Genomic DNA, 25,672 nt, shown 5'->3' with positions numbered 1-25,672 from the left:
TCATCCGAGACCTGCCATCACAGCCTCAGAACTGGGAACTCTGAGCCAGTGGCCGAGTTTACCTCTGGCTGCCAGGGACTGGGCCCTGTTCTGGAGGAGTGCAGAATCAGGACGCACACCCTGGCCATTCACTGTGTGTGGGCGGAGAGGGCCTCATTTATCACAGCTCCGTTGGTCTCACCATAAATATCAACATTTTTCTATAAACTTGGAAGTGGTCATGGTCAAATGCAGGTAAACCACTGGAAGCGTGTGACACCTCACGTTCTTGGTCCTGTCCTGGCTGCCAGGCGAATCGGGCGACCCCGAGGGCTGAGGAGTCAGACCTACGTGAGGGTCTTCCAGGCCGAGTTGGCAAACAGCACACCTGTCCTGAGAGAAGACGCTCCAGCCAATAAAGAAACCACAGTCCCATCTCGTTCAGCGGTCCCTGCTTCTCTCAGCATCTGAGTAAGAGGAGGGTTCGTGGAAGCTCAGTATTTGCAGTGGTGGGGGGTGAGGCCTCCCTGACCTCCAGAGCTCTGCTCCTCGGGCGCCTCCGGCTGCGTTACAGACTCTCAGGGGCGGTCTCTGCAGGCTCGCCTGGCTCACCCGACCCGGTCTCGGCCTTCACAGGATGGACTGTGGTGGGCACTCGCCTGCCTCACCGAGGGGAGGGCTTACCTCAGGTCCTGGGCGCAGAGGTGGTGCTCTGTAAGTAAGCGTCAAGGTATTAGGTTTCGTTATATTAATAAAAATTTGGAAAGCACACTCTTGAGCTGTGACTGTCTACGGAGGACTAGACCAAGACCTGCCAGGAGCTGGACGATGCTGAAGCCAGGCGATGGGTATGTTGTTCTAGTCTATTTGGTTACAGAAAATTTCAAACATGTACACGAGTTTGTTTATATAAGTAGCAGTGTGCACACACTGAATAAGCAGAACCAGGTAAACAATGGTATGAATCTCATTTATTTAAAACAGTATTTCTCACCTTTCTCAAATTGAAGACTGCAAAAAATAAAAGCAGTGCTTTATTGAGCTGTCATTCACCCCAGAGCAGTGCCGCTGTGTCCCCACGCTGTGACCCCTGCACCCACGAAACTGCAGCTCACGCCGTCTAGCCCGCCTCGCTTTACAAAACAGTCCTGAAAGCTTAATCAAATAAAGCTACTGTACACGACATTTACATTAGAAAAAGACAGCTGGATGTAGGGAAGCCGGGGGTGGTGTTCCCGTTAAGTGAAGTTTGCTCCACAGTTGGGGCATCTTCGCTTCCTCAAGGCAAAACAGCAGATGAACCCAAATGGGAACAAGATGATGGCCAAGAAGATGCCCAGGAAGGTGAAGGAGTCCTCCAGAACCCCGACTCTGTGGAGAGAAGAGAGGGGCACTCGTGTTAGGGCCCTTGGCAGAGCCCCGCACGAGAGGGGACGGAGAGCGTGAGGATGCAGGGCCCCTGGTGCGTCAGTGACTGTGTCCCCAGAAGCAGTCTCTGCCCCTCCGGTGACGAACCCGCCGGCCTGTTGCGTGTGCCGATTCCGGCCAGCTACTGCTCCAAAATGGGAAGGGGCGGGGAGTTACCTGAAGGAATCATCACTTGTAACGACAAGAACGTTCCCTTGCCACGTTACTTACCATGTTTCCTCCTCCGTTACAAAAGGACGAACAAGAAACAAATGCTAGTTTCTATAAAAATTCTTGTATCTCTGAAAACTAGACCAAGAAAACCTAATCATTTTAGCGTATTTTTTCCCCCACTGTTGAAAAGTTTTATTCTTCCATCCCCTAGAGGGAAATTCCAAAAACTTCTTAGAATTCTGTTTTGGGAGAAGGTTACAGCAGATTTTATTGAAAGATTAAAATCAGCCAAATTCACAGTGTCTATAGGAAGACCACTTATCTTGAGAAATTTAATCTGTTTCTTCTTCACAAAGTCAAATTTACCTTCAGTGTGTGTAACCCACACGCCTAGGGCTATCACCCCAACCATGTGCCAGGAGTGTAGGTTCAGTGACCTGAGGTCACCACTCACATTCCAGGGTCATTTTCAAAGACGGGAAGCAGGACCCTTGCGCTCAGCTCTGCCACTGCTGCTTAGGCTACTTCTGGAAAGTTCTGGACACAGAGCTGGAATTAAAATGGTAACCGCAAGAGCCAGCTCAGCCCTAATGAGCAATGGTTCACATTCCGGAGAGCCAGGGCAAGTCGGTGGAAACAAGTTCCTCCCCAGGCGGCCAGGGACACCTTCAGCCTTGTCCACCACGCTGTGAGCCGAGGGCCTTTGCGAACAAGGCACTTCACCAGAATTCACCAGAACACATGTGCCCAAGTCAGCCGGGGCGGAGTACTGAGACGGAAGGAGGGAGGGGCTTCCGGGACAGTGGCCCTCCCGGTGGCACTCCCCGCGTCACTCCCCGGGCCTGCCTGCCTTCATGGGGGGGGCCGCGCTCCCAGACCGCCCCCGCCTCCCCGCGTTCACGCCAGCTGCCTCAGTGGCCCTGAAGCCACTTCCTCCTCTACCCACACCTCAGCTCCTTTGTCTTCAAACGCTGCTAAGGGTCTCCCGTGCCCACAATGTTCTGGAAGCAGCTGCTGCTCGTTCTGCCGCTGTGTGCAGAGGACGAAGGTTCAGCTTAACAGAAGGTCGAGTGTCAAGGTGAAGCGCCCAACGGAAGACTTCCTCCGCCCCAGATGCCACACCTGCCGCCGCCCCTTCTGCGCTCCGCTCCGGCCCACTGGGCCAGGGCTCCAGCCGCGCACAGGGCAGGCGCTGGGCTGAGAATGGTGGGAAGTAAACTAGACTCTTAGGGAGCCTGGCTTTCAACTGCTTAAAGAAACAGTCACACTCGACGCCGCTTCCCTTCCTATCCCCTCAGGAGGGAGCTGCCTGAAATGTCTACAAAGGACGGCACCCTCTAGCAGCACTTCCCAACGGGCTTGTCCTAAAACACCACTTCCCCTGATAAGCTCTGCAGAAAAGGACTTTGTTGATTAATTTGAGGAAGCTCGTCCCCCTGCCCTGGAGTCACGGTGCACAGGAGTTTCGGAAAGGCCCTGAGAAGTCCCGCAGTAAAGACCCCTGGTGAACAGTTCCAGCCGGCACTTCCCGGCTGACCCGTGTGCTGACCACTCAGCTGCACGCACGCAAGGCCGGGTCTGAGGGCAGGCTAACCACCAGGCCTGAATGTCCACCTGCAGAGTTACCTTTCCTGGTCTAGACTGCTAGGAAAGTCTAGTACTAGGAGTCCCCTTTCTAAGGACTGCCAAGGTTGTCAGGTCCCCACATTGTTCCTTGGCCCTCCCGTGGCTGCCCCTGCCCGTGGGCGTCCAGACACAGCTGTGCAGAGCCCACCCCACACCTGCCCCACCTGAGAAAGCACCAGAGGCCATGCTGCCCAAGTCAGGGGTGAGGCTTCAGGGAGGCCCTGGGCCACACACGGGGACAGGAACGCATCTGCTCTGTCCAGTCCTCGCCGACAGCTCCTGCAACTACGGCCGCGAATCAAGCCACTTTCAGACTAGCTAGACCTGGACCTGGACCACTCAGAGCTTTGGTGCCACCCAGGCGCCCCTGTCCTCCTTCCTCCTGGCATCTACCGAAGTTCCACCCACAGCTGAAAGCCCAAGAATCACACCCGTTCACAGGGTCGGTTAGAATGCCCAAGGAAAAAGCCGAGGACAGAAGTGAGCCAGGCCTCCTAGCTGGGTCACAAGCACCAGCTGAGAACCTTCCAGAGAAGCCTGCCCTCTGAAGGAGTTAGGAGGGTGCCCCGCCCAGCATCCCCTCCAGGGGCGAGTGGGGCCCAAGGACAGGGACTACCTGGCTGAGCACCTCCCAGGCTGAACACTCCATGTCATCCCACTTAAGGATCAAAGCCATTAAGCAGCACAACCTAGAACCCGGAGTGTCTGCTCAGAGGCTGCAGATGTCCGGGAGGAGGCTGGGGCCAAGGCGTGTCCTGCTGTCCTCGGTGCCTGGGGCAGCCCTCTGAGCCCGGTGCAGTGTCCCCACGGTGGGGGGCAGGAGCTACGGGGGCTGCCTGGCACAGCTCCCCACACGAACCCCCCGTCGGAGGGCAGGCGGCTGTCGTGGGCAGCTTGCCCCAGCTGCCTCTTCCCGGGTGCTCCGCGGCCCTCAGCTGGAGGGAACCCGGGGTGCGGGGGACGGACACACCCCCCCAGGCCCTCCGTGCCCGCGAAGCCAGGGACCGGCCCTGCCCAAGCACGAAGCTTCCCAGCGGCCCCCACACCGTCTGGGCCCAACACTCCCCTTGCTCGGCCCCTGGAGGTGCTCTGGGAACTTAAAAGGCAGAGCAGTGGCCTCGCGGGCCGACCAGGCGCCCCCCCCCCCCCCCCCCCCCGGCCCCCCCCCCCCCACAACACAACCCCCCCCCCCCCCCCCCCCCCGCGCTTTCCGTCCACACCCGTCACGGACTCCGGCCGGAGCACAGCTAGCTGCCTGGGCCGCCCGCCGCTCCGTCCTCCGTGACCCTGCGCCTCCCCCCGAGGCCCTTGGAGCCAGGGCCCCAGCTCGCCCCGTCCGCCGTCACCCCACTCTAAAGATGGCCTGGGCCCTGGTCTCCGGAAGAGCAGGGGCCTTTCCCCGCAGGGACGAGGGAGCGTCCCCGCCGGCGGGCCCGTGAGCAGACCGCCTGCCACGGGCCAACGACCCGAACCCGACACGCTTTCCCGCGTGAGGAACCGGGCACAGCCAGCGGGAGCCTCCAAGCACGGGGGCAGCCCCCGGGGACCACACCTGCCACCCCAGGGGTCCACACCCCTCTTCCAGACGATACAAGGCTCTGAAAGATCGTTCTCATAGGTTTGTAGCACACTCGCCTGGCGGCGACCCGTGACCCGAACTAACTCGTGGCCACGTACGGTCATAATTCATCCACTGCCCGTGAACACTCACGTCCTGCTGCAAAAATATTAATGTTCTCACCATGGGTGCTGCCCCAGACCTCAGAAACAAAGCTGGCATAACTTACAGTTTCTAAAGATCCAGAATCTTCTGAATTGAGAAACACAAGCTGATCTCTGGGCCACTTTTGATGGAGCAAGACTCCAGGCCGCAGAGCAAACCTGTCCCCGGCGCCCGTCCCCGTGAGGCACCACAGGAGGGAGGGGACGCCCCGGGACAACCCTGACGCGGGCTGCCTCCCGCCGGCCCTCCCAAACGGCGTCACACGCTCTTCCTCTCCGCACCCCCCACCCCCCGCCCCGAAAGGCCCCAATCGGCTCAGAACGAGCTTCAACTCTCAACCGGCTCAGAATCCACACTGTGCGGGCGGCCCCGCAGAGGCTGGAAGCCGCGCCCCGTTCTTGGGCAATCGGCTGGTGGGGGGGCGGTGGGCAGGGAAGGATGTGGAAGCTGGAGAAACTGGGAACTGACAAATTCTGAACACGCTCATTTAACTCCTGGCTCTGACCCTATGGAGAAAGCGGCCACTGGGCATCTGTGTGGAGCGGGCCTGGGCCAGGCTCTCGGGCAGCGAGGCGACGGACCGGCCACCAAGGCCCGAGGGGAGTGAGCGCTCGGCTGCCCCAAGGACCAGCCATCCGCAAACGGCAGCCCCCGCATGTCCCGTACACCCCCCCCCCGCCCCAACGCGGGCACTCAGGGCCACCAGCTCCAGCAGCCCTCGGTGCGTCCCCAGTTACGCACTCGGGGTGGCATCCAGCCCGGGAGCAGCCCCCAGACCAGCCCTCACCGGAAGGCCGAGTCTCAGGGGAGAGAGAGCGGAGGACTTCCTCCAGTGGCCTTCAGTGGGAGCCAAGGCTTGGGGACCAGATGCCCAAAGCACCCAGCCAACCCGCTCATACCTCACCCACTTGGGAGGCGCCTCTGTCCGGCCTTGTGCTGTCCCAGGGCCTCCACTACACAGGGGCACACAGGGCAGGTGCCCCCGGGGGGGTCGGGGAAGACTGGCTGCGGGAGGAGCTGCGGATCACCCAGGCCTAGGCCTGGACCCATGGACCGGAGGAGGCCCCGGCATTCCTTGGGGTGCTCCCACGAGCTGCGCACCCTGCCCAGCGCAGCCCAGGGCACGAGTCCCAGCTCATCCGGGTGCTGCCCCCTCCCCCCCATCAGGCCGGGCAGAACCCACAGGACCGCGGCCGTGGGCAGGGCCCATCCTGGTGGCCTGTTTTCCAGCCGGCCCAGGCCCAGCGGCCGCCTCCGGAACGCTGGTTTTGTGGTCCTAGATGCCGGATGAGCTGGGGCCCCTCCACCCCCTGCCTGCAGCCCACTGTCCAGACCCCCTCCTCTCAGGACCCCTCCACACACCGCACCCCGTCCCCCCATGCCCTGTGTCATACCCTCAGCCTGCCTGGAGCCTCTCTCTCGGCTGCCAAGGCCCCACTCGTTTCTGGATCTCCTCGTACCCCTCGGGTTACCCCCAAAACTAAGTACCAGTGACCCCCGGCCAGTGTCAGTGGGGAGCCCCGGGCAGGCCAGGCTTTATGCACACTCTGGCCTTTGACCCCTTGCTGCGCAGGGAGCCTTCCCAACAGGCTGCCCCACGGCAGCCCGGGGTGAACCGAGCCGAGCCTGGACTCCCAGACTCTGGGGGCTGCCACCTCCCCTCACCCTGCACTGAGGGACGGCCCACAACCCCCGGGGGAGGACCAGCTGCAGAGAGGCTGGGGCCTGGCCAGAGCCCTGCCCGGGCAAGATGGCGCTGAGTCCAGACAGACGGGGGTGAAATGAGGAGCCCGCTCCTCTGCTGGGCTCCCAAGGAAAGCTTTCTCGTAGCCCACTGAAAAGGGAAGATGGGGTCAGGCTGCTTAAGATGAGGGCCAAGTGACAAGTGACACGGGCCTCTTACGCCAAGCCTCCCTCAGAAGGAATCACAGACGTGTGACTTGGGCAAATCCCTGCCAAGCTACCAGGAGGGAAGGGGACAGAGCCTGGCGGGCTGGACGGAAAGGGAGACAGTGTGGTCACATGACAAGTGGCCGTCTCCCAACTCCAGATGCCAGACAGTGGCCTCGCTGGACTGTGCCCCAGGGGACACCTCTCCGCTCTCCCCAGAGGGGAGCCGCCCCAGGGCCACGTACCCGCTCCCCAAACCACAGGAGAGCCTCCTTGGGAAGCGCCCGGCCTCTCCCTCCCTCCCACTGCCCATCTCCCAGGCCCCCTGCTCCCCCGCCCACTGCCTAGGAAGCTGGCCTCCCGGGGCCAAGGGGCTGCCCGCTCTCCAGCAGCAGAGGGCACCACGGGCGGAGGGTGGGGACACTCTCACATGAAGCACCCAAGTGCTGGGGGGGGGCCCTTAATGCCAGCACCCATCCTCCTCAATCCGCAGGCGAGAGGGATCACGGGGACGGGCCTAGAGGGAATCAGCGCGTTAGGTCCCAACTCAGTCCCCAAACTTGCTCTCGGAGCACCCCCTCCTCAGTGCTACCACCCAGAGGCAGGGAGGATGGTGATCCCGACATGAAAAGCCTGTCCCCACTGCCGGCGCCCCACACCTCAGCCTTCAGGCAGCTGACCCTGATCCCGATTCTGCAGGAGTGGGGCTCTGGGACCCCATCAGCAGAAGCCACAGGCCTCCGAAATGACAGAGCTCCCGCCCGGGGGAGAAGGAAAGTAGCCAGGAAAGTGCTCCCCGCCCGGCAGCCACGGGGGCCTTGCCGCTGGTCTCTGAGCACAGGCGCTTGGGCCAGGAAGGGCTTCAAAGAGCACCCCAAGACACCCCCACTTCCCAGGTGGGAGAACGGCCGGGACCTGAATGCAGCACCTGCAGCACGCTGGGAACTGGCGGGACACAACACGCAGCCACGGCGTGGAGACGCTGAAATCCCAGCCGGACTGCTCCGCCCCCGACGCCGTCCTCAACTCGGGAGATCACTCAAAGATTCTCCCGCCCAAAACAGGCCCTTGGAATCCTCCAGCTGGCCCGCGTGGGGACAGGACTGCGCACACAGCCAGGGCTCCGAGCACCCAGCGCCAGCCTCTAAGCCAAAGACAGCGGGGTTCCCATCACCCACCTCTGCACACAACCCCCCAGACTCCCAGCGGCTCTCTTCACAGGCGACCGAGTCCTGACCCCCGCCCAGCCAAGCAGCCTTCGGGGAGCTCCCAGGCCCACGCCCCTTCTTCCCACCTTTGTACCTTCAAACCCCAACAGCTGTGATGCCCCCAGATGCCCGTGGAGAGAATGGTGTCCAGGAGGGTGCAAGTCATCTGTCTTCCCCCCAACCCCCGTTATGTTTCCCCAAAGGCTGTATCAGAAGACACACCTGTCCTGAGTTGGCAGACAAGGTCCCCGGCCGGCCCACAGCCCCCTCTGCTAGGCTCTGGGAGTCCAGCCTCCTACCCCCCATCTCTGTGAAGCCCTCCCCCGCCCACACAGTTGACCCCTGTGACTCTGAAATCTTTAACTTCCCCTTGACTCTGCTCCAGGCCTTCCAGATACACCTTTGACGTTAAGTCTCAGTGTCAACCGACGTTTCTCAATTCCATCTCAGAGACTTCAACTTCCTTCTCCCAGACCAGCTGAAGACCTGCACTCTTGCATCTAGCAGGCAAGGACCAAGTCGTATCTGAGTGTGAACCCTCATGACCCACACAGAACAAGCATGCAGCTAGCTGCAGCTCGGACCCTATAAAACCAGTTGCAGGGCCCTGGAGGCTTTGGTTTGAGGATACGAAAAACAGCTCCTGCCCCACACAAAGAACCACAGTGTTTCCATCTTCCTCCTGCCAATGGCCCCGCGCCGCGGACGTTGCTCCCCTGGCCTCCTGGACCTCGGGATCCTTGGACACACGGGCCATCTGAGTCAGGGCTCTCCTGCCGGGGCACTTCTAGCTGCCCTTCCCAGTAAAAGGAAACCTTCCACCACCTTCAAGAATCAACCGCAGGTTCCAGAACCAGGGACACCAGGTGTTAACATTTCTGCATCCCACTCATCTGGGACTCAAGGGCCCCAAAACCACTCAACTCCGCAGGAAAGGGAACCCCTCCCCGATGACCCATGAAACAATGTGAGACCTAAAAACGAACCCACTCTCGCCCACACCGCAGGTCAGCAGCTTGTCCCAAGACTGCCCCCCCCGCCACCCCCCCCTCGGCGAGTCTGCCTTCCTGAGGCTCTGGGGGCCGGCCCCCGGCCTGTGACATACCTGCAGACTGGGCAGCCTCCAACGACGACGATGGAATTGGCAGGGTACCTGGTGACATTTCGACTGTGGATGTTGTAGACCCTGGGGTGGTGGGTGGGTATCCCTGTGGGCAGGAAGGCACATCAGAAGGGGGCCGGGAGGAAAACTGGGAAGTTTGAGGGCTACTTCTCCTGTCGTCCCCCCGCCCCGACACCCACGCCGCCCCCGCACCCAAACTTATCCTCTCCAAAATCCAGACAACGGCCCGCCTCCACTAAGTGCCCGTTATGGGCTTTACTGGGTGCTAATCCGCAGACAGCACCTGGGTAACGAAGTTAATGGGACACCGCGCCGCGGCGCTTCCCGGGATGGGCGGGCCCGGGGCTCGCGACCCCCCAGGCCGGCGGAGGGCCCCACAGCGGGCTCCCGCTGCGGGAGACTCGCCAGCCACCCGTCCCCACGAGCTCGGCGTTCCCGGCCCCGGGGCGGCCCGTCGGCGGTGCCCGCGCGGGGGTTCCCACCGCCCCCCGGACCACGGTCGGGCCGCGCCCCCCGCCGCAGCGGTGTCCGGAGAAAAGTTGGTTTCGGGGCTAAAGGGCGCCACGGGACCAGGCCCAAAGTTTGCTCCCGGGGCCGCGGGCCCGGCGCCCAGCCCCGACCCCGGCCCCCACCCCGGCCCCCACCCCGGCCGCCGGGCGCACCTGCGACGAGGTAGGGGTAGGGCGGCGGCGGGGGCGCGGCGGGGATGGCGCCGTAGCCGTGCGGGCCGCACGCGAAGTCGCCCTGGCCGGCCTCCAGGTTGTAGGCGGGCGGCCGCTCCTGCAGCAGGGGCTTGTGGTCCATGGCGGGCGGCGCCCACCGCGCCCGGCCCCGGCTCCCGCCTGCACTCCCGCAAGGACTCCCGCTCCCGCGCCGGCTCGGACTCGCGCGGACGCCCGGACCCGGCGGCGGGACCCGCTCCTCGCGGGCGGCGGCGGCGGCTGCGGGGCTGGGCCCCTCTCCGAGGCGGGCGCCGCGGGCTTCCCCTCCGCGCCTCCCCCCGGCCAGTCACAAGACCCGGGTCACGTGGCGCGGCTCCCGGCGGGGGTGCGGCGCGGGGCGGGGCCGGCGCGGCGTCTTAAAGGGGCCGCGCCCGCCCCCGGCCCCCCGGTCGGCCGCTTGTCGGCCTTGACCCCGCGCTCTTCCTCGGCCCAGTTCCGCGGCCCCACAGCCCGCTGCCGCGAGGAGACTCCGCGCCACACACGCGACTACAAGGAGATGCCGCACGGGTGTCTCGACCTTTACGGCCCGCGGACTCCGCCCCTTCCAGCGCCTGGGCCCGCCCCACCCATCTCCCAGCGGAGACCCCTTGGCCCGGGGGGAGATCCGATCGCCCGAGCCCACTCACCACCGGGAAGGGCAGGAGCCCGGGGCGGCCAGGAGAGTCCAGGAGGGGCGAGTCCCCCGGCCGTCTCCAGGTTGTCACCGCTTCGGGGCAAAGGGGCCGGGGGCTGCGCGTTCCGAGCGACCCGGGATCCCAATCAGGGGGGCGGCCCGGGGCAGTGGAAGTGCAAGCTCCGGCAGGAAAAAGCAGGGCGGGCTTCTCAGCCTTGCCTGCTCGCGCTCAGCTGATGCTCATTCCCTCGGTTTTCTTCTTGATGAATTAAATTAGGTGATTTCTAGGACTTGTAGCCGCTGATCACAAATAATTCCCCGCTTGGGGACAAAACCCTAAATATTGAGCACCTACTTAGTGACAAGCACCGTCCCTCCCTCGTTCGTCGGTTTTGCTAATCGTCACAACAACCCGGGAGGTACTTAGTCCCAGTCTACAGCCCGGTACCGAGGCTCGGGCAAGGGGCGTGGCCTGAACTTGACGCAAAGACCAACCGCTAGGTCGGGTTCCCTCGCTGAAGCGTTTTTATTGCTGCCCGCTGATGCTTAATGGGCTTGTAGTAAAACTCGGAAAAGAAGGATCTGCAAGCTTAAAGCCCCTTAAATTCGTAGCTCCTCTAGGCCTTTCCAGGGCCTTCTGTAGCATTTGGTGTTTCGTGTGACCTGCAGATGGATCTAGCATGAGGACTAAGGACATCTCAGACCCCACCTTATTTTTAACTTTTCCTCAGAGACCATCTTATCCCTGGGTTACAAGTTTAGCCCCTCAAAGCCCATCTCCTGTACTGGTCATCATCATCCCAGCATCCTGTGGGGGAGAAATGAGGGGCGGGCCTGACTAGCATTAGGGGAGAGCCAGGTCAAGAATGGAGACTGGGGGGCACCTGGGTGGCTCAGTCGTTAAGCGTCTGCCTTCGGCTCAGGTCATGGTCCTGGGGTCCTGGGATCGAGCCCCGAATCGGGCTCCCTGCTCCGCGGGAAGCCTGCTTCTCCCTCCCCCACTCCCCCTGCTTGTGTTCCTGCTCTCGCTGTGTCTCTCTCTGTCATATAAATAAATAAACAAATAAAATCTTTAAAAAAAAAAAAAAGAATGGAGACTGGACGAGAGTGGCCAAGGACTTTGTGGCCAGCAGGGGTCCTGGCCTGAGAGAGAGATGGCCCCACAGTGTGAGAGCCCCACCAAGGAAGAACAGGGGTGCATCCCCAACCTCACCAACCAGGGAAAAGTGGGCTTGGGTCAAGCCTGCTGACACCTGGGCAGCTGTGGACACCCCAATGGGCCCCCATCCTTCCTCACCTTGCAACTGCTCATGAGGTAGCTCAGTGAGGTCCTTACCTATTGGACCAAAGGTAAGTTGGCTGATGTCCCTTCAGTTTCCTGGTTAATTTTCCCTTCTTCATGTGCCTTTGTTTACTAATTCAAACTCCACAAAATCCTTGGCCTCTGGCTCCCTTCTCCTCCAATAATTGGTTCCCCCCCACCCCCACCCCAGCAGTGTCCCCTAGCTTGGAAATCTATGTTCATGAATGAGAGGGCATGGCTTGGGATTTCCCAACATCACTTTGGTGGACATCGCTCACAGATACAAAATAGGTCCTGCCCCTTCATTCAGGAGCACGCTGAGTGTGACCTGTTATCCCGGGTTCTGCCTTGAAAGGCCTGGGGGGGGGGGGGGTTGGGACAAAGATGACAGGCCGGGGACACACAAAAGAAGCAGTGTGGTAGGGAGTCAGACAGTAAACTCACAATGGCAGTGCAGTGAGGTATGTGCAATGAGAGGGTTAGGGGTGCCCATGAACCCTGGGTGCCCTAAGAGGACCAGGGCAGAAGTCCCATTTAGAATGCCAGTGGTGACTTGGCCCGAGGGACCAGGGGACCAGCATTCCAGGCAGCATGAACTCCCATCCCAAAGAGCAGCGCACTGCCTGCCAAGGCTGAGTCACTTGGTGTGATCCGAACCCTGAGAGGGTCTCCAGCAAGCAAGGGTGGGGCTGGCCAGAAGAGGTGGGGCCCAGACGCTGGAGGTGGGATAGCATCCCGTTAGAGCTTACAGCAGAACTGCCAGAGTTTAAACAGGGGAGGAGCAGCAGCAGATTTGCACATTAGAAAAAAATGGCTTTGGCAGCAGAGTAGAGGGTAGTTCAGAGGCAGGGAATCAAGGAGGGAGGGACAGCTGTGGAGATGGAGAGGCAAGGGGAAAGAGAGGTCAAGAGCCCATTGAGACTTGGTCACCTCCTGGACGGATGTGGAATAGGCATGATGCTCAGGTTTCTGGCCCAGGTGACAATGTTGCCAGAACATGGACATGAACCAGAAGAAGCTGTCTGGAGGGGACATGTGGGGAGGCCAGGCCCAGCCAGGCTGACTCTGTGCATGCATATCCCGAAGAAACACCTAACCAAAGGAAGGCTGTGCAGGAAGAAAACTACGAAGCATTAGCCTTATGATAAAGATCTGAGACAATCTGAGTGGCTGACAGCCGATCACCCACTCAACAAGTATTTATGGAGCACATACTCTGCCCAGGATGCAACAAAACTGGCAACATCCTGCCTCGTGGAGCTACACTCCAATGGGGGTGGAGGCAGTCATAGAAAGTGGTGAGTGCTATAGGGAAGAGATGAGCAGGGTCAAGGGCTTGGGGGTGAGGTGGCCAAGGCGGTGCAGTGGTGTGTGATCTTGCATCGGTGTTTGGAGTGGGCGCATCGAGAAGGTGAGCAGAGGCTGGAGGGAGGTCAGAGTCAGCCGTGAGACCAGAAGGACCAGCTTCGGTTTGTTTACTTGTGTTCTGAGGGGAAGGAAGGTAAGAGCATGTGTATATCCTGGTGGGAACGATCCTCGTAGGAAGAGGGAGGATATGGGAGAAAGAGGGGAGAAGGGGCCCCGTGCTGGGATCCCAGGGTCACCCACAGAAATGGGAGAAGGTGGAGCATGTGGGAGCATTCTTCCGAATGCTTCTGTTTTCTGTATGACACAGGAAGCAAGGTCAGCAGTGAGACTGAGGATAGGGGAGGGGTGCTGGGGTTCCAGGAAAGAAGAGGAAGTAGGGAAGTTACCGAGGAGAATGGGCACTTGGCGAGGCTAGAGAGTCAGGATTTGACCACACGGCAGTGTAAGAGCTGACCGAGACCAGTGATGCTACTTCAGAGCGGGACCAGGAATAATCTCACCTATGTTACAAAAAAGAGATGAGCCCCGAATGGAGTCACTTGTGCTCAGCCCCATGTCAGCAAACCAAGACTTAATACCCAGCCAAACTGCAGTGTCAGCCCTTCCCAGGAGTGCAGTTTTAAACCAGTCCATCTGGAACTTCCTGGCCAGCAGTAGTGAGGTGATCCACCTGACAGAACCCTTCTAACCCCTTAGAGAAAGCGATCTGCTCTCTCCTTGCCCTGCCCCCTTCTGCCTACAAAAGTCTCCCATTTTGTGCAGCTCTCTGGAGCTCCTTTCTATCTGCACGATGGGATGCTGCCCCTTCACAAGTCACTGAATAAAGTCAATTTGATCTTTAAATTTACTCAGTCGATGTTATAAACACCTCAGTTCTTCCTCGGGGCCAACCCATGAAGTAGGCTTGGATGGCCCCAAACTGCTTGACTCAGGTCCTGTAGCTTTTCCAAGGTCTCCCAGCCAGGAAAGGTGGATCTTCAGATCCCACATCAGCATTCCTGCCACTAGTCATCCCGGTACCCTGCCTCCACGCAAAGTGCACAGGAAAAGCCAGCCACTGCCGATTTTACCAGAAATACACTCCGATTGAAGGGTTAGAACATATCTTCCTCTGTGCACATTTTTCAGATAGCTGAAATTCTGCATGTTCATATCACGCAGACATTGATTTTTTTTTTTTTTTAGTATTGCCACGTCCATAAAAGTGAGGAAATATGACTTTAATTGCTATGTGTACAGGTCTTTGCTGGGAGCGCTCTGCAGGGGACCTGGTCAGGCCGTCCACGTGCTGGCCCCTGCCTGGGAGGTGCCACTGTCCTCCAGACCTTGACAGTCACCAAGGACTCTCCTCAGATGTAGCCAGAGGAAACTAAACAAGGATCCATGTCCTTTTTTGCAGACTGCTGATTACCCATCATGTGAGTGTCTTGCACATTCAGGAAACTAGCATCTCACATGGTTGGGATTGTGGCAAAAAAAAAAGCAAGCAGCAGTAAATATTTCAAAATCCAAGGCTGTAACCAATTACAAGTGCCTGGCTCAGAGAAGGCGCTCACCAAATATTTGCTAAATGTTTATCTTAGATAAACACTCAGTTTTAAGTTTTATGGTAAGCCGGTGGTAAGCCTTATAATTCTACTAGGCAAATATTTCTAAATATTTTATAAATTAAGTACATACGTTTCTATGCAACACAGGTGACAATTTCACGCTGGGTCACAGGGTAATTCTCATCTCTCTCTCTCTCTCTCTCTCTCTCTATATATATATATATTACCATATTTAATTCTATACTACGCCGTTCATTCTCTAAGAGGTGGTCCTTGCTCCATAGGTCTACCCGGTAGAACACACTCATGCAATGACACATAAAAAATGTCTAAGTCAACATTTTCCAGCAATTCTCACAAGAACAAAGAGCAAATTCTGGATAGCAAGTTTCTAGCTAAATAAGTTTCCAAGTAGCTGTACCCAAAACCCCTGAAAAGCAGCTCAGTATTAATGGATGTAACCAATGTATCTGGACTAATAATAGGCAAAAACATGGCAGTCAAACACGTTTGTGGCAACCACATGCAAAATTAACTTAATGCCTTTTATCTCTGCCATATGCAGAGTAACAGAACAGGGTGCTTTTCCAAGACTTCTTGATTGGGGGCAGGGGGGCGTCCAAAAAAACTGTAGCCAAATTCTCTCTCTCTCTCATGGATGTTGAGGGCAGCACTCAGAGGAAGTGGGCTGAGGTTGGAACAACAGCTGGTTGCCGTCCAGATTTCTACAAACTGAGAACAGCTCTTGTCTGAGCTCGTCACTTAACCTTTGTAAGCCAGGCTCTCTTATACTAAGACTTCAAGCATCCTCTTGAAACTCTAACAATGTCTCCTCTGTGGGGGCATGTCTACCTTCTCATCTTCCACAACGACAGTATCACCATTTCTGAATGGAACTGACAGGGCGAAACTCAACCTTTGTCACACTGTTGTGTGTTGCGCACTGTGTGGGGATTCAGATCAGGGCCAGGATATGCAGATTTTTTTCCCCCAGTTGACATATAAGGAAAGCACCTCTCTCTCCACTAAGTGAGGCCCACTGTGGGCCGGGATGGTGCCTTCTCCCTGTCTCCCCAGTGCCTGGGACGGTAGGTGCTCAAAACCGCTGAGCTTGCCCAAGTCATGTGGCTGGTAAGGATTCAAACTTAGATCCTCCGGCCTCCAGAATTGAGCTCTGGCCCATAAACCATGAAGTGCATCCCCCTCCAGGCTAGAAGTAGGTCTGGATCATTCCAGAAAGCCATTCCTGGTTTTAAAAAGCCAAGAGTGGGGCACCTGGGTGGCTCAGTTGGTTAAGCAACTGCCTTCGGCTCAGGTCATGATCCTGGAGTCCCGGGATCGAGTCCCACATCAGGCTCCCTGCTCAGCGGGGAGTCTGCTTCTCCCTCTGACTCTCCCCCCTCTCATGCTCTCTGTCTCTCATTCTCTCTCTCAAATAAATAAATAAAATCTTAAAAAAATAAAAAAAAATAAAAAGCCAAGAGTGCCTAGAGTATAGGGAAGATGCCCATGAAGATGATTGATGCCCTTTGGGATCTCAGTGGTTTTCGTGATTATAGAGTATCATCAGTGGGAAAAAAAAATGTACCTTTTCTACCCTCTCCCAGAGGTCAATGAAAGTTACTCAGATTTGCAAAAGGTATTTCCTTTTGAAATCTGTCACCATTGTTTAATTCATGACAGTAAAGAGAAACCAAGGTGAGCTTGTTACCATTTACCAGAGCACTGAATTCGGTGACAACTGGGACTCTTCTGTGGTTGGGGGAAAGCAAATGACCACTCCCAAGCTGAGATGAGAGGTCACCTCCTTGGGGCCACGAGGGACCTCTGTGAGCTGCCCCAGATGATTTTTACAGCCCCTTGCAGGGCCTCCAAGGCCTCCTTCTCTCAGCCCTTGTTCTGTCTGGCCAGTGACACCCAGAACTTGGTTCTTCTGCAAGCTGCAGAGTGAAGCAGAAGAGGCTGAGGCTTTGACGTGGTTTCGTGAAGGAGCTTTGTGAAACCAGCCAGCTTGGAGGGCTGAGCGGGCTGAGGTCCCCAGGAAGAGAGGCCACCTCCGCTGAAGGCCCCTCCCCATCCTCGGCCCCTCTCCTTCTGCCCAGCCCGCTCCGCCCTGCCCCGTGGCCCCTACCTGCCGCTTGCACCGTCGTCATGGCTGGCTTCAGGGGGCTGCTCCTGGGTGCGGGGACGGAGCCTGAGGACGGGGCTGGGAACAGCCCCCTTATGCTCCCGCAGAAGACAGGCAGTGGCAGACATGAAGGAGTGACGGAGGAGAAGGCCCCCGGGGAGGAGCCATCGCGGGGCTGGAGGGCCCAGGAGGAACCAGGCAGGGGACAGAATGCAGCCTCACAATCCTTCCCTGTTCCAAGATTCTCAGGTTCCAAGCACGGAGTCCCACCACTAGGAAGAGGCTGGAGGTGCCACCCATGGGATTTTGCCTCTGGCAGTTAAGGCAAAGCCCATTTAGGACCACTGCCAAGGGCATCCTGGATCAAATCCACGACTTAGGAGAGATGGGAACTGTAGGGCTCGCCAGGTAAGGACAAGATGTGACCGGCACCAAAGACAAAGGCCAGTGTTGGGTTTTGTCCTGTGTCCCTGGAAACTGTCAGTAGGGACAGGTGCAGCAGGGATGGTAGCCTGAGCCATGAGGCAAGGACAGCCCCCTGAATTCCAGGAACCAAGCACCCTTCAAAACCATCATTCATTCATTTCTGTGGGTTGTTTCCCTGACTTTCCTCAGCTGAGTTCCTTCTGGGGTTCCAATGTAGACCTAAGAAAAAGGGAAACGTGCTCTATACCTCGGCCAGGAGAAAGGGGGTACCCAGGAGCTGTGCGTAAAGCTGGTGTCAGGATCCCGAAAAGCAAGGCCTGCTGGGAGAAGCCCCGCAGGGCCCACTCTGTCCACGGTGGGTCCTGTGTTCACTGGTCACCAGCACTTCAGCCTGCTGCGGGCCAAAGGCTGGGATGGGTGTGAAATGTGCTCATTGCACACCACACACACTGCCTGAGGGACTCTGTTTTCAAACCTGAGCTCTTATCTGAAGTTCCCATCATCAGTGAGCAAAACCGGATAGTGGAGAATAATTTGCGGGCGGTGATGCTAGCCAATATGCAACCCTTAGTCCTCTTTAGTTTCAGAAAAGCCCCCCCGGCCCCAGTGAAAACACATCCCCCTCCGATATGCCTACACATCGGAACCAAGACCTATATAGTCTGTCCTTTTTAAGAAACCCCAAAAACAGCCTTATTGAGCTGTAAGTATGAGGCCTTTCTTTTAGAGGAGACACAACCTTCTTGTCCATCTCATGGCTACTGGTCCTGGCCTCTGTCACCTCCAGGCCCCCCGAGGGTGTCCCAGCCTCTAGTCCCTCGGGGCACCCCTGCCACCAAGCATGGGAAGAATCACCCTTCAGAGCCACTGCGCTCAGCGTCCCCAGACAGGGCTCCTTGCTTACACCCAGCAGTGGTACCCCAGTGCCCGCAACACAAACCCCCGGCTCTCCGGGGTACCGGCCAAGAGTTTCAGCACCGTGGACAGCATGCTCTACACCGCTGAGTCCTTCCTTCCTCCTCGGGATTCCCACACCGCTCACTCGGCACGCTGTCCTGGCAGCCTGAGTGGCTTGGCCTTGTTACTGTCTCCGAGAGTCAGCGAGGTAGGCCGGGCTGCCCTGCAGTTTTCTGATTAAGCGCACAGGCTCCAGGAGGTCAAGCCGTCCGGATTCCAGGCCTCCGTTTCCTGGACCTACTAACTTGGAGCCCGCCTAGGGCTCAGTTTCCTCACCTGTCAAATGGGGTAAGAACGGTAGCAACCTCATCGGATTTTTGTGAGAGGTGAGTGCGTGTGCGCGACACGGAGTGAGCGTCAGGCATGGTGCGTGGTCTCCGTCTGCTGCCCGGAGCCTTGTACAGGAATTTGCACATTAAACATTGACATCAGGTTAAAAAACAAACAAACAAACAAACAGTCCCTCAGCCCCCACACGTATCACAGTGAAGGGTTTGGAGCGGATCTCATCATCCCTTCCCAGGAGTTCTATGCATATGTGATTTACTAGGGTTGACTTTTCCCCCTTGTGGACACTCTATGTTTTGTTGTGCAATTTGTTTTTTTTTTTTTTTTCTCACTTGGAGATCTTGGCACCTTCACAGAGATGCCCAGGGCCTCTGTCCTCTTACTACAATAGAAAAGATATCCTTGTTTGTTGGAAGGCCGGGCCCCACACTCAGATTCCGGAACCCAGATCTTTCCCGAGTTGACTAGGTTCCTAACTGTCCCGGAGCATCAGGCATGAAGAGCACACCCACACTCCCTGTACTTTTTTCATGTTCAGTGTAAGCTCTCATGAACCAAATTTTACAATCTTTCTTTTCACACCTAAAACACAACTACAAAAAAAGTAATTCTCTTCAACAGCTTAACCTGTAGTTATAAACGTGGCATGGTTAATTATTGCAAACACCTCAGACGGCACAGAAGGCGTGGACTAATTTCTCAGGCTAAATATCAACATCATCTTCATGATTTCCTTTACTTTTTAAAAAACTATCATTCTAGGAGCGCCTGGGTGGCTCAGCTGTTAAGTGTCTGCCTTCGGCTCAGGTCATGATCCCAGGGTCCTGGGATAGAGCCCCACATCGGGCTCCCTGCTCCGCGGGAAGCCTGCTTCTCCCTCTCCCTCTCCCCCTGCTTGTGTTCCCTCTCTGTCAAATAAATAAAATCTTTAAAAATAAAATAAAATAAAAAAACTATCATTCTAGGATTATAGCTATATTTGATATTTTTCCAGGTTAAAGGCCCCAAACAAAAAGAATACCATCTCTAACCAGCTGAGTTAAGGCATTTTGGTTATAGATGGATTCTTGGACAGGGCTGGATCTAGGCTAAAGTTGCTTCTTAGAAATGTCATTTCCTGCATCGGTCAGATTTGGAAAACCCAAACCCTTCACACAGGTTTTAGTTCTTTGCAACCTTATGTCTCCCCTAAAATGATGCATTTTTTCTTGAAGATTTTAAGTAATCTCTATACCCAGTGTGGGGCTCAAACTTAGAACCTTGAGATCAAGAGTCACATGCTCAGGGTGCCTGGGTGGCACAGTTGGTTAAGCATCTGACTCTTGATTTCAGCTCAGGTCATGATCTCAGGGTTGTGGGATCAAGCCCCGCATCGGGCTCTGTGCTCAGTGGAGAGTCTGCTTGGGATTCCCTCCCTCTCCCTCTGCCACTCCCCACCCACGATGTCCCTACCCTCCTATTTGTCCCCCACCCTGCACGCACATGCACTTTCTCTCTAAAAGAGTCGAATGCTCTACCGATTAAGCCAACCACGCACCCCTAAAATGATGCATTTTTTGAAGTCTTGCTGGGTGGTATTCTAGTCCTGTCATTACAAAACAGTGACTTCATCCGTTAGCATTATTAAAAATTTATGTTTAGGGGCGCCTGGGAGGCTCAGTCGTTAAGCGTCTGCCTTCGGCTCAGGTCGTGATCCCACGGTCCTGGGATCGGGCCCGCATCGGGCTCCCTGCTCCTTGGGGAGCCTGCTTCTCTCTCTCCCACGCCCCCTGCTGGTGTTCCCTCTCTCGCTGTGTCTCTGTCAAATAAAATCTTTAAAATATATATATATATATGTTTGCCTTATTAGCAGTGGTTTTGTTCAAGTTTTTTTTTAAGATTTTATTTATTTGAGAGAGTAAGCGAGAGCAAGAGAGCACAAGCAGGGGGAGGGGCAGCAGGGAGCCCGATGCGGGGCTCGATCCCAGCACCCTGGGATCATGACCTAAGCTGAAGGCAGACGCTTAACTGACTGAGCCACTCAGGTGCCCTGCCTTGTTAGCATTGTATTAAAATTAGCAAGGCCTCTAGAAATTATATCGCCCAGAAATGAAGGACTGGATCTTCACGGTGATGTCTTCTCTTGAGGACACTTGGGTGACACACTGCCTACCTGGGGACGTGCTGTGAAGCCCGCTCACTACCTGGCTGGTGTGTGAGCACTGGGGCAGGCACGTGCCTGCTCTCATGACTAATCACCAGCACTGACTGCTCCTGCTTCTTCTGGGGCCGCTGGCTTTGTTCCTTGGTCCCATGCATTTAGCTGTTTCTACTTACACTGACAGAAACAAGTACAAAGCATTGCTTTATCATCAGGGGAAATCAACACACACACACACACAAATCTGTATGTGTATATATGTATGTTAGAAATCTACTGTATTCATTTTCTACACTACACATACTTAGCAGCTTAAAACAATGCACATTTCTTATCTCACAGTGTCTGTTGGTCAGGAGTCTGGGCACGGCCTCGCCGGGTCTTCTGCTCAGGGTCTCACAAGCCTGCAACCAACGTGTCGCCAGGCTGTGTCCCCACCTGAAGTGTGAGTGGGGAAGAACTCATTGCTAGGCTCATTCGACTGTTGGCTGGGAACATTTCCTTGCAGCTGACGACAGAGGGCCCCAGCTTCTGACTGGCTGTTGGCCGCCCTCGGATCCTAAGGCTGCCTGAGGTCCCCTGCCATGTGGCCCTCGCCAGAGGCCGTTCACAACACGGCTGTTTGCTTCGGCAAGGCCAGCAGGAGCGAGTGTCGAGCCTCAGAAAAGCCCAAGTCCCTCTTAAAAGGGCTTTTATCTAATTAAGCTGAGCTCACCCAGGATCATCTCCCTTCTAATTAACTCAAAATCTACTGATTTGGGACCTTAATTACATCTGCCAAATCCCTGCATCTCTGCAGTATTCCACTAGCTAGAGGAAAGTCACAGGCCAGCCCACATCAGAGGGGACAGAGGGGGCAGGGATCATGGGGCCACCCTGGGGTCTGTGTCCACACCTACTTAATGAAAGCAGTGGACATTAAACAATCTCTTACCTTCTACACTTACAACTGCACTTGTGCACACTTAGTAACGCATCCCTTGGGCTTCATTATGAATGCATGGCTCTGCCCTAACCCCATCGGCCCTCTCCCTCCAGGCACTCTGAGCTCACTGTTACTGAGCCTCATGTCTCCCGGACTCCAGCCACCCTGCCTCCCTGCCGGTCCCGGGCTGTTGCACGTGACATTCCCGCTGTGCGCGCCACTCATGTCCTCACTCCTTTATTCAGGCCCCTGCTAAGATGTAGCTCCATCAGAGAAATCCTAAAACTGCACAGAGAGGCAGGAGATTAGGGATGACAACACAGGCTCTGGGGCCAAGTGCCTAAAGGTTGAATCCCAGCTGCCTCTGGGCAGGGTGACCTCCCCAAGCCCCAGGGTCATCCTTGGTCAAGTAAGGACAACAGTCTGGGCCCATAGAGTGGCCTGGCTCACGCACCTAATTGTCTAAGTCCCTCCTTTCCACCTGCACTGAGAGTGGACTCCTGCGTGGTTTCGGGGCCAGCTTCCCTGCCTTCGTGGCTGTCCAGAGGCCCTGGTCAGGGATCCCACCCTGCTCTGGTCCTTGGTCCTGGTCCTTTTAGGTTTCTGGAGAAATTTCCTCTATAAATTTTTTCTCAATTTCATTACCTTTGGAGGAGACATACTGGCCGCCTACAGAGGCCTCTCCATGTCTAAATCAAATACGTTCTCTCTCCCATTTCTCCAAATCCCTTCCACTACCTGCCCCACCTCCAGGCCCTCTCCAGCATTTACTGAGCACTTACAATGCCAGGCAGTGAAGTAGCTTGTCAAACAACCCCAAAGTTGACGTTCCTAAAGCTTCCTTTAATTGATGATTTTCATCATTTAGGGATAAAGAGTGATAATAACTGCAAAATATAAATTGGGAAAAGATCATAGAGCACTTCACCCTTAAAACGTACACTTGGAACTACAAAGGGGGACTAGAAAGAGGAATTCAGGAATTCTATAATAAGACCTTACGTTAAAGGCAGCATAACATACAGCTAATTTTTTTTACATTAATTAATTAACTGATTTTAGAGACAGCATGAGCAGGGGGAGAAGCAGAGGGAGAGGTCCAAGCAGACTCCGTGCTGAGTGCAGAGCCTGACGCGGGGCTCAATCCCACGATCCTAAGATCATGATGTGAGCGGAAACCAAGAGCCAGACGCTCAAACAGCTGAACCACGCAGGTGCCCCCACCTGATGTTTTAAGAGATTAGAGCAGGAGCCTGGAGTATTTCTCTTTGTACCTGCACCCACGCTGTCCTTGGCCTGCTGTTGACTGGCTTAAAAATAACTCAAGAGCTGCTGTTGGGACTGATTCTTGTGTGGGTGACCTCAGCAGGTTCCCGTCTGCAGCCCCCCGTTGGGATCTGACTCCAGCGACTACACGAGGGGGTGAGGATACTGCCACTGGTGACTGGGGTTTGCCACCCATCTCACCCCCAGGTCCAAAGAAACACAGAAGGGACAGTGGAAATGCGTGCTGTCCTGGGCACCGGTCCCGGCCTTGTCACCACCTGCCTCTAAAGGGAAAATGAAAATGGCCATTTCTGACCATTCAGTGTGTGAACTACCTTCTGTTGCCCAGATCTGGGAATCTTGGGAGGGACCCTAAAAGGTGAGATCCTTGTTCCCTCAAACCCCAAGTCCCTAAGACATAGGCGGAAGAGCTGATGTTGGCCCAATGGACACCTGAGCCTGGGACTTCGGGTCTGCAGTGAGTGACAGAAGGGACAGACTGGAATGCGTGCCCCCCGAGCCGGGTCCAGAACGGGGAGGAGGCCGTGGCCCCGGGGCAACTCCCACAACACCAACGCCCGCACCCCGGTCAGGCTGTTGCTGCGGCACGAAGGGCACGGTGATGGTGGCTCTCGGGGGCCCTCGTTCCTGAACGAGGTTTGCTGAACCTCGTTTGTTTGCTGAACCTGGTTTTCCAGGCTGCCGTCGATGCTGTGAGTTACACACTTCCCATTGCCGTGGATTCCCGTCCACCTTTCGGTCTGCAACCCAAGAAATTTGAAAATTAGCTGTGTGAACATCAGCCAATGACTCCTCCTTTGTGTTCCGTCAGATGGGGCTGGTAACAGCTACTGGGACTGTCCCAACGCAGACTGCGCTTTCTTTCCCCTGGGAAGCTCCCAGAAAAGATGCAGCTGACTTGCGCTCAACTTTTTGAGAATAAAAATGAAATGGATGGCAATTTGTACTATTTATTAACTTGGTTTTACGTACACATTTCAAATCAGAGATACATGTATGAATGTTTTGAAAATGTTTCTCACTCTTACTTTTCTGGAAACGCCTCAAACGTCTTTTCATGTCGCTATCACCCTGGTGTCACCATCATGCCAGCGCGCTCTCCGCGCCCTCAAACAGATTTCTAGGGCACATCATCTTGTCTTTTTTTCTGGATTATTTGAGCTACAACATTTTTAAAAATCCTGTGTGACACTGTCACTGGTAAGTTATCTCATTCAGGTAAAACTAGGACTGTTGCTTTAACCATATGTCCTTTGGGGGGAAAAATTTTTTTATTTTATTTTATTTATTTATTTTAAATGCTCAGGGTTTTCTGGATTTTTTTTTACTTTTTAGGTTGTTTTTTTTTTTTTTTTTTTTTAAGATTTTATTTATTTATTTGAGACAGACAGAATGATAGAGAGAGAGAGCACATGAGAGGGGGGAGGGTCAGAGGGAGAAGCAGGCTCCCCGCTGAGCAGGGAGCCCGATGCGGGACTCGATCCAGGGACTCCAGGATCATGACCTGAGCGGAAGGCAGTTGCTTAACCAACTGAGCCACCCAGGCGCCCTTTTTAATTTACTTGAGAGAGAGAGAACACGAGCGGGGAGAAGGGTAAAGGGAGAGGGAGAAGCAGACTCCCTGCTGAGCAGGGAGCCTGATGCAGGGCTCCATCCCAGGATCCCGGGACCACAACCCAAGCCAAAGGCAGACGCTTAACCGAATGAGCCATCCAGGCACCCCAAAAATAAACCTTTTTAAATTATAAAATATAATAGAGAAGACTGTCTGAGACAAAAATGTTATGAATTATCATAAAGCAAAACTTATGTAACCACTGCCCAGGTCAAGAACTAAAACACTGGCAACAATCCCAAAGCCTCAGCCTGTCCCTTTGGTGCTCCGAAGGCATCCACATCCTGGTTTTTATGGTAATGTTATGGTAACCATTTACTTATTTTTATATTTTTACTATAAACATACATCCTCAAATATTATAATTAAATTCTTGCCTGTTTTTGAACTTTGCATACAAAAGGGATCATATGTACTCCTTTAGGCTAGCTTTTTTTTTTTTTTCCGAAGATTTTATTTATTTATTCGACAGAGAGAGACACAGCGAGAGAGGGAACACAAGCAGGGGGAGTGGGAGAGGGAGAAGCAGGCTTCCCGTGGAGCAGGGAGCCCGATGCGGGGCTCGATCCCGGGACCCCGGGACCACGACCCGAGCCGAAGGCAGACGCCTAACGACTGAGGCTAGCTTTTTTTAGTCACCATACGTTCTACGTTCACCCACGTTGTTGCATCTAGTTGTACTCCATTTTTGGTTACCGATTAACACTCGCTATATGACTCCATCACACTTATCCATTCCACGGCTGACGGACACTTTGAGCCGAAAGAAACAATGTTGCTGAGAATGTTCTCACATGTGCTCCTGGTGTGTGTATTAGCAAAGGCACTGTTGACCACAGGGCAGGCCTATCTTCCGCTTCAGGAGATAATGTCAGACTGACTTCCCCAGCGATAGCACCAACTTCTACTTCCACTTGGCCATCTGGTAGGCAACTCCTTGTGGGTTTAATTTGTATTCCCCTGCTTACTGCTAAGGTTGGGCACTTTCTCATGTTTATTAGCCATTTGTATTTCCTCTTTCTTCTTACGTGCCCGTTTAGGTCCTTCACCTTTTTCACAATTTAAATGTTTGTCTTTTTCTTACTGATTGGCACTTCTTTCTATGTTCTGGATCCTAGCCCTTTGTTGGTTATGCGTATTGCAAATTTCTTCTGCTTTGTGGCTTGCCTTTTTACCCTTTTAATGGTGTCCATCTCTTCTGTTATAGTTGGTGCTTTCTA

At 55.4% G+C, this 25,672-nt stretch overlaps 1 protein-coding gene across 1 annotated transcript; it reads right to left on the bottom strand.

Annotated features, from left to right (window-relative positions):
• Positions 1-930: 930 nt before the first annotated feature.
• Positions 931-10,076, bottom strand: BRI3 (brain protein I3). The gene is made up of 3 exons (XM_032394186.1): positions 9,793-10,076; positions 9,113-9,215; positions 931-1,350 (listed from the first exon to the last, which is right to left on the bottom strand). The coding sequence occupies exons 1-3, from the start codon at positions 9,932-9,934 to the stop codon at positions 1,218-1,220; spliced, it is 378 nt and encodes a 125-aa protein (XP_032250077.1). The 5' UTR covers positions 9,935-10,076; the 3' UTR covers positions 931-1,217.
• Positions 10,077-25,672: the final 15,596 nt, after the last annotated feature.

Source organism: Phoca vitulina, unplaced genomic scaffold (genome assembly GCF_004348235.1).
Source record: "Phoca vitulina isolate PV1807 unplaced genomic scaffold, GSC_HSeal_1.0 scaffold79, whole genome shotgun sequence".
Classification (NCBI taxonomy): domain Eukaryota; kingdom Metazoa; phylum Chordata; class Mammalia; order Carnivora; family Phocidae; genus Phoca; species Phoca vitulina.
Note: the sequence above shows the minus strand (reverse complement) of the source record. Positions and strands in the feature narration are given on the sequence as shown.